General features: G+C 32.7%; 1 protein-coding gene across 1 annotated transcript; it reads left to right on the top strand.

The window, feature by feature from the left end:
• Nucleotides 1-2,431: 2,431 nt before the first annotated feature.
• On the top strand, nt 2,432-5,160 carry LOC143615885 (arabinogalactan O-methyltransferase 1-like). Its single transcript, XM_077088887.1, has 2 exons — nt 2,432-2,986; nt 4,774-5,160. Exons 1-2 carry the CDS (start codon nt 2,457-2,459, stop codon nt 5,093-5,095), a joined length of 852 nt encoding a protein of 283 aa, XP_076945002.1. The 5' UTR covers nt 2,432-2,456; the 3' UTR covers nt 5,096-5,160.
• Nucleotides 5,161-9,583: the final 4,423 nt, after the last annotated feature.

The following is a 9,583-nucleotide window of genomic DNA, read 5'->3' as shown; positions in this document are numbered from 1 at the left end:
GGTTTTGAGCTTGGATTATGCTCTTCAGGGGTTATAGACAAATAAAAAAAAATAATAATAAACTGAATTAAACCGAACATTAAATTGACAAATTTTCAAACTTTGGACTAAAGTGGCAAAAAATATCAAACCACGGGGACTAAAATGACCATTAACTCAAATTAAAAGAGAGAAAGACAAAAATACCCTTAAACTAACGGCATAGCTGGATGTCGTTAGATGGATGAGACGTAATTGGCTAATATATAAAACTATGAGGACTAAATTGACAAAATTGTAAATTTTGGACTGAAGTGGCGAAAGTAGCAAACCACAGGGACGAAAATGGCTATAAACTCTAATTCTTTTGACAAAACAATAATACTCCCTCCGTCCCATTTTAAATGTCCATTTTTTTATTTTTGATTGTCCTAACTTAAATGTCATTTCTATATATATAAATTCAATTTTCAATTGTGCCCTTACTATTTATATATACTAGATGTTTCAATTTTCAATTTTTGGTTGTCCCAATTTAATTGCTATAATAACTTAAAGAATATTATTGTCATTTTACAGCTCATAAAATAAAATAATCAAACATTTCTTAATTTGTGTGTTTTGAGTCTCATGACGTTTAAAATGGGACGGAGGGGGTAATTAATAATAATAAGTATCTTCTTCGTGTCCCGTCACGGATTCGACACTTTACCATATTAGTTTTTCTCTATTGCTTTATTACGGTTTAATAATAATAATAATAATGGTACTTATAATTTAAAAATGTATAATGTGTCACGATCAATGTTTCGGGTTTTAGATTAGTCGATAATATACGTTTGTGTTTAAATGTTTGATGAAAGTTTATGCTAAAAGTGCTCATAGAAGGTACCTAACGGTCACTCCGAAAAATTGTTGTGTTAGATCGATGAACATTGGACAACGGTAAGTTGACATATATTTGTGACTGTGGTATTAGGGCTCGGTTCACTCGAGAACGTGTTTAATATGTGAACTTAGGATAACTCATACTTTTATGTTAGGAGGGTTCTAATGCTTAAGAAAGTATATGAATCATAAATGCTTACACCTAGTTGGCACCTCACCAACTATGAGTTCGACCAATTGTTGAAATATGAATAAGGTATTCAAGACTAGATAAAACCAATAAACCTTCGATATACTTCACACAACTTTTGTGAAAACCGGTGCATTACATTAGAGCACATGAAGTGGGAGTGGCTAGGGAAAGCCTGGGACCGGGCTTGAACACCACCCCCGGACCCAGGTTTTTTTCCATGGAATTCGAGGGTACACCAAGGTTTCTCCCTATCTGTGAGGAAACACAAGAGGAAAAATGTGAAAGTTTTGGGAAAATTTGGACCAGTTTGTGTGCTCTTTGGATGGCATAATAATACCAAGAAATAAACCTTTGAGATATACAAATATTTAAATCTTTTATATACTCAGCCTGTTTAATACGTGGTTTTTTTACCTATTATATTAATAAATTAGATAAAAATAAGAAAAAATTACACAAAGAATCAAATATGATTTGAGCATATTGCAAGTTTGGTTTCTAGATCTGATAACAAACTTAATCTAAACATATGTTAAGAGAGTTGCACATTTATTCCTTACCATTTGTTTCAAACTTCCATCTGGTTTGTAATGGAAAAGCAGTGCCATGTAGAGATGAGATCGGTATCGTACCGGTACCGACTAATCCCTGGGTCCCAAAAATCTCAAATTATTGATACTGGTACCAGTGTCGAAATTTTCGGTTCAGTACCGGTACTGGGACAGTACGATATTGAATTAAAAAAAAATCGAGAAATACCGGTACCATACCGATACCGAAACTTAAAATTTCGGTACCGACTGGGTACCAAATTTGATACCGATTTTGGTACCAGTCCCGAATTTGCTCATCCATGTGGTCACGTACAAATTTTAAAAACCTCTCACAAATATTTAGATTATAACTTATAAGTTTGCAACTTTTAACTTCTAGCAACCAAACTTACAATATCCTCAAACCAGAACACCATTTTTGCAATTCTCTCAAAAATCAACATCCAAAAAGACAAAAAGGGGTTAAATTATTCAAATGCAAGAACCAATATGTCGTTGACCAATTCCATTGACGTTGTCTATATCTAGTTATCCACACCACCATCATAAACCCCAATTTAAATTTTAGATCCACACCACCACCATCATAAACCCCAAATCCTAGATCTGCACTTTGTTTTCACCAACCAGAACAATAACATCACAAACAATCCACACCACCACCACCATCATAAAACCCCAAACCGAAACAATAACATCACATGGACCACATCACCACCATCACAAACCCTAAGTCTTAGATTTGTACTTCTACTCCCACCAACCGGAACAATAACATCACAAACAAAAAGCTATATCTAGTATCCACTATCCACACCACCACCAACCGGAACAATAACATCATGAAAACCAATAATAATAATATTATCCTCCAGAACGGAGAGTGTTTCTCGCACTCTCCTTCATCGCCCTTACTGGCAGGGACTTTCCTCATCTTCACTTTCATCAACACCGACAACTCCCGCTTCTTCTGCACCCAACCCGACTCCACATTCCACTCCAAACCCGACCCCATCCAACTCAAATCCATCCTCCACTACGCCACATCCCGCATTGTCCCACAACAATCATTCTCCGAGATAACCGTATCGTTCGACGTGCTTCGAGCCATTGGTCCGTGCAATTTTCTCGTGTTTGGTCTCGGTCATGATTCGTTAATGTGGGCGTCGTTTAATAGCCAAGGGAGGACGTTGTTCCTTGAAGAGGATCCCACGTGGGTCCAGACGGTGTTGAAGGATGCTCCTGAGCTTCGTGCTGAGGTTGTTAAGTATCGGACGAAGTTGTCCGAAGCGGACGAGCTTATGAAGGCTTATAAGTCCGAACCGGAGTGTGCTCCGAAGAAGAGTTATATTAAGGGGAATGACAAGTGCAGGTGAGTAGATATTATTATTATTATTATTAATTGATATTAATGTTTATATATTTAGATGATAATGTGTGTAAATGCAAATGGTATATTATTATGGTAAATTAGTAATTGTTACTAGAGATTAGGGGTGTACAAACCGTTTAAAACTTAAAACTGGTTTGGGTTAAAATCAGTTTGGTTTGGTTAATAAAAGTTTAAAACCGGTTTATCATCGGTTTCGGTTCGGGTTTTGACCGGGGTTTTGCTCAGTTTTGGTCGTTTCGGTTCGGTTAACCGGTTTGAAACTGGTTTTGGTGGAGAAAATTACAAACTGGTTCCGAACCTGCGGTTTAAATCGGTTCCAAACCAGTTTCTACATAATCGGTTTCAAACCGGTTTGGTCTCTGTTTAATTTTCAGGTCGGTTCGGTTAACCGGTTTGTTTGCCCACCTCTACTAGAGATGCATAAATTGGTTTTAAAACTTAAAACCGGTTTGGTTTGGTTAATAAAAGTCAAAACAGGTTTATGATTGATTTCGGTTCGGTTGAAACCGGTTTATTGATCAGGTTATGATCGGTTTCGGGTTCGGGTTTTTGTCCGTTTAACCGGTTTTGGTGGAGAAAATTACAATCCGGTTCCAAACCGACGGTTTCAATCAGTTTCAAACCGGTTTATACATAATCGGTTTCAAACCGATTCGGTTTCGGTTTGATTTCCGGGTTGGTTCGGGTTAACGGTTTATGTGCCCACTTTTAATTGTCACACTGCCCGGTTTAATATTAATATGATAACGTATATAAAGAAAACTAAAATTTTAGTAAAGTTATATTCACAATATGTCCATTAAATTTAGCGAGTGACGTTTTTTATAATATATAGAGTAGTTCAGAGTATTATGAAATTGTGAAGGGGGAGAAAGAGCATGCATTGATTTTTCTGTATATTTGAAATGTTCTTCTAGCACCCTATAATTTTTTTAATATATTTTGAAAATGATTGTGAGTGAATGAGAGAGAAAATGTACGGATAATGATATAAAAATATTATTTAATCGAGAATGCAAGAAAAATGCAGTTTGCTTTAGTGTAATTTTTGGATTTAAAGATAGATGAAGGGATGAGAATGCTCTAAATGTATATTTTTTGCACAGATTTTTTTTTAAAAACGAGTTGGTATAATGTATGTTTATATTAGATACAAGCCCCATAAAGTCTTTTTTGACATATCATGTGTGTTACTAAGGCTATATGAGTTGTAGAATTTACGGACCATGTTAAAACTGCCTGGTATAAGACATTATTTGATTTCATTTGAGCCAATATAGTTGTTTTTTTCATATATCATATGGCCCGTATAAAACAATCAAATCAATCAATCATACCTAGTGAAGTCCCACCAACAGCAAAGCTATAGGTAGGGTCTGGGAAGGGTGGGATGTAGGCACACCGTACCTTTATTCCAAGGGATAAAGAGGTGGCTTCCAGAGAGACCCTCAGCTCTAAAGTATAAAACATTAATGATATATCAGCCAATTTCAGTAAAGTTAATGAGTTGTATTATTTTTGCGTAAGATTTTTTAAAATGCTCGTATAAGACATTATTATCATTATTATTTAGTTCGAGCCTGTATAACTTTTTGTCAAATTTCGTACGATTTGTTGAAAACACCAATGGCATATCAGTCAGTTTCAGGATAATTATACGAATTGAATGACTTTTGCAGATTATCTTAAACTGGGGTTTTGCGTAAGACATTTTTTTTATTTGTCACTGAGAAACTTATACGATTTTTATTTTTTTGATCTTTAAGATTAGCACTCACGAGTTTACCCAATGAGGTGTATGAGACGGAATGGGACATGATAATGGTAGATGCGCCGAGGGGTTACTTTGCCGAGGCGCCTGGGAGAATGGCAGCGATCTATTCCGCCATGGTGATGGCTAGGAATAGAAAGAAATCCGGCGTGACCCATGTATTTTTGCACGATGTTAATAGAAAGGTTGAAAGAGCTTATGCAAATGAGTTTTTGTGTCAAAAATATTTGAAGCATTCAGTTGGACGGTTATGGCATTTTGAGATACCGCCGGCGAGCAATGTGACCGGCGGCAACGACAGCGCTTGGTTCTGCTAAGTGTTTTTTTTCTTTCCTTTTGTATTTTATTTATCATTTTTAATGTATTTTTTCCCACATCATTATACCATTTACTATGTTACTTATACTTATTTTGGAATAAAATTTACTTTAAATATTGTGAAATGAGTTCTTATAGTTACAATTAAAAAAATTATTACTTTTAAAATTTATTTTTTCCCACATCATTATACCATTTACTATCTCTATGACTCTGTTATATATTACTAACAAAAACTTAATTTATTGTTTTTCTTGATCTTATACATTCACATAAATATAAATATATAGATTGATGAGTAGTCACAATCTAAATATATATAGATTGATGGAGTAGTCACCATCTATATATAAATGGTCGGTATTAAATTTTCTTATAGAGATTTAAATAAAGTTGGGTTTTAGATGTTTCTTCATCTCATACTTATATCAAGTTTAGAAATTTTTACTAAATAAATTGCAAAGGATTAGTTTCATTTTTTAGAGATTTTACTATATAACATGAGAAAGGAAAAAAAAAACAAATCTATGAATTACTCTAAAAGTATAGAGAATCCTTGATACTAAAATTAAATTCCTAAAGATATAGAGAATATTCTATAATTTTCTTCACTTAAGTTTACATGGGTAAGGAATATAAATAACTAAATGTATAATAATCCAAATTTATGATTTATTTAAAGTTGTTCTTTTATATAAAAATCACATACAAACACTAGTGTCTTTGATTTTAAGAAGATGAGCCCAAATAGCCAATAAGAATATAAGATGCCACACTTGACTTTATTCATTCTTAAATAAATATTTAAATACAATAATCAATTTCTAGTTGATGGGCGTGACATGGGGAGAGAAAGCAATAGGTTGCAGGCCTGAAACTTCCACCGCGTTTAATTTTTTCGGAATGGCTGACTAATCTTTCAAATAAGCTATTGATTAAATTCACAATATCAGGATATATACGTCTTTCAATAAGAAGAAAACTTTCACCTAAGACCAACGTCCATAAACACTAATAAACTGAAAATTAAATAATGGTTATCAAATTTTTGCAATTTAGCCATTTCAATTACAATTTTATTGTAGTATAGTATAACTTAACATAATCAAAAACAAATAACAGTAAAAAAAAAATAGAAAAAAACTTACTCAGTTAAGTTTTGAACTATGTGAATTCAGTTCGGTTTTGTTTTATGTTTCAACAGAAAAATTGTCAAACAAAAAGATAATTGAATAAATCGAACCGATAAACACCCCAATATGCAACGGGAAGAGTACAACCAGTGTTTTAAAACCCTGTTCAAACTAGCCGGTTAAACCGGATTTTGCACCCTAGGCCGGGTATTTTGAGTCTGGTATTTATGACCGGTTTGCTAGAACATCGTACCGGCGGTTTTTGTCTAAAATACCGGTTTTTACCGGCAAACCGGTTTTAAACCCGAGAAATTTTTGATATTTGTGGCCCATATTTTTTTCAAAAATACTTTTAACCCAACAATTAACATTCAAACGTGTAAACTTTAGAAATATTTATTTAAAATTGATTGCTTTGTATTATTTTTCTACTATGGATTAACTTTTGAATTATTATTTGTTATAAGAATCATTTAGTTTGGGTTTTTGGATTGAAGTTACATTTATAGGAAATTATAAGGTAAATTATTCAACCGGTTGAACCTCCCGGTATAATCCGGTTCAACCGGTTATACTATTTTTTAGTTTAACCCAGTACAAGTAAAATACCGGTTTTTAAAGCATTGAGTACAACCACCATGATACTCTCACTCCTAATAACAATCATCAATAAGATATTGATTTATGGCAATGTAATTGCATATTAAAAATCATTCACTTGCAATAAAAACCGTTCATTATGGTTTTAACTATAATTAGTTCATTTCCATCACAATCATAATAATATCTATCTATGAATCATGGTTTAAAACAATTTTGGCAATTGAGTAATAAAATAGTACAAAAACTAAAAGTAAAATATTGATTAAAAATCAAATAAGTAGAAATATTAAAGTTAAACATATAAAAAATAGCCAATAACAAACTTATTATAGGGTTGGTTTGTTATTTCAATATCCAGTTTTTTCCCATGAATATTATAGTTGCATTATCCAGGTTAACTAACAGACGTGATCTAAAATTGTTAATATCGGAGGACGTTGGGAATACTTCTAATAAAACAACAAATGTTGTATATAAAGAGAATTTCCCAATTTTATAAATGTGAGATTCTAAACTTCTTATTGTTTGTACTATATATTTCATTTCTTTTTTACCTTTAACTTTGTTCCTTTATTTCAAATAACGAACCTTATTTATTCTTATCATTTGACAAATCTTGTGTTATACACGGGTTCAAAAGTTAATAATACTATATCCAAATGTAGTTGATGAGGAAACCAAAGTACTTCTAGCGTAACGACGATATCAGAGTGTGTGAAAACTATTTTTCCTATAATGCACAATAATGTAAATTTAAAGTTAATTGCTCGTATATTCATTGTGGTATACGAATATTGCACGTTTGCTCCTAAACTTTTTACAAGTTTGCTCCTAGTAGTTTGAAGTAGATGACACCAGTGCTCTCTATCTCTAATGTGGATGACCGTTCGGTTAAGTGCATATGAAATAACGTTTTTTTTGTCCTTAAAAGAATAAATACATAAACCATCGATAAAAAAGATAAGTGGGAAAATAATAGTTGGTCCAAAGTAGAGATGTACAAAACTGGTTTTAGACCCAAACCGAACCGGCTTGGTCAACAGCTGGTCAAAACCGGTTTGACTCAAACTGGTCCGGTTTATAAACCAGTTTAGAAGCAAGATAGGCCGGCCTGGTCCCGTCGGTACGGTTCGGTTTATAAACCGGTTTAACCAGTTTTAAATCGGTTTTGCTCAAACCGGTTTGGTAGATCTTACGGGGTCCTGAAACTGACGTTGGGTCGGTTTGGAAACTGGTTTGGGTGAAACCGGTTTTAAACCCAAACCGGTTCGGTTCGGTTTGCCTAAAACCAGTCCCAAACTGGTTTTTTTTATACACCTCTAGTCCAAACGTGTATCTTGATGCACAGATTATTTATAACAATAAGAGCCCATCATAGAACATTAGGCTTTACTAATTAGATCAGTTAAATTAACATTGGTCGGAAAGATAAGGCCCAGCCCATAAAATGGATCTCAGTCATCAAATATTCAAATATATATGTTTTTTAACGACTTAAAATTAGATAATAGTCTTTAATATTATTATGGAGTATTAATTTATAAAATTAAATTTATATACATAATTATTATTTTTTGAAGTTATACTAATTACCAAAAAAAAAAATTAAATATAAAAGTGTTCCTAGTTTTGGTAAATTAAAATTATACATGTATGAAAAAATATAACTTTCAAAATGGAAAAAAGATCGATTGAGGACTCATAGCTAGATGGTAGATAACTCGATCAATGAACGAATAATTCGGTCCTTGTAACATTGAGATGGAAAAAATAGGGCATGAAAACAAAGGAATTTCTGTAAAATCAAATTAACAGGTTTAAAACAACATAGCTTTCGGTTCATCAAGCTTGAACAAGTTACAACTTACAAGAGCAATAAATATGTTGAATAACATATAAACTATTTTATATTTTAACAATGCAATTTTCTAAATCTATATAGAGAACATAACATTGTTATTTTACAAAAACTTTGAAGAATATTTCATACCATACCATACCATTTCATAAAAGATAAATAACAATATTGATGATTGAAACATAACTAAGTTGTTTTATAAAAAAAATTATTTCTTGTATTAGTTACAAATTCACTGTGGATTCAAAAATCAATTGTTAGATATTTGGCATATATATGTGATAGAGAAAGATACAGCTAGCAATAAATAAGAGGAAAAAATTTAGCCTATTTGTGCATATTCATACATAGATAAGTTTTTTTTTTAAAAAATAACTTTTTACATCTACCTATCACAATATCACCAAATACATGTAAGTATTTAAAGCCACACCATTAAAGGTCAAACACCATACAACATTAACACTAGATAACTTTATACTTAACATGACATGTTATTAAATACGAGATTATGTAGCACTCAAAAAGTACTGAAGACTTTCAAGAGAGGTTTCTTTCAGACATATTCAAATACTCATCATACGTATAAAAAGGATTCGTACGCTAGTTGATGTATAACTAATGTGCATCTCTGTAATGACGTAAAACTCTTCATCCATAGCATCCATATCGGTTCAACAAAACTCGAAATTTCACTCCAAATCACCAACTATTCAAAAAAATAGGTCTCTTCACATCTAAAACCGTCTACCAAAAATCTCATCACTATATTTTGGAACCTCACCTAAGTAATCTCGTACGAGACACTCATGTCTAGCTTAACGATTCTATGTACACGAACTCTAGACCTTGCGGTGTCTCGAACATCATGACTTAACAATGCTTGAACAATT

This window comes from Bidens hawaiensis, unplaced genomic scaffold (genome assembly GCF_021521415.1).
Source record: "Bidens hawaiensis isolate Kalapana, Puna unplaced genomic scaffold, B.hawaiensis_p1.1 tig00044786_1, whole genome shotgun sequence".
In the NCBI taxonomy this organism is placed as follows: domain Eukaryota; kingdom Viridiplantae; phylum Streptophyta; class Magnoliopsida; order Asterales; family Asteraceae; genus Bidens; species Bidens hawaiensis.
This window is presented reverse-complemented; position numbering and strand designations above follow the sequence as displayed.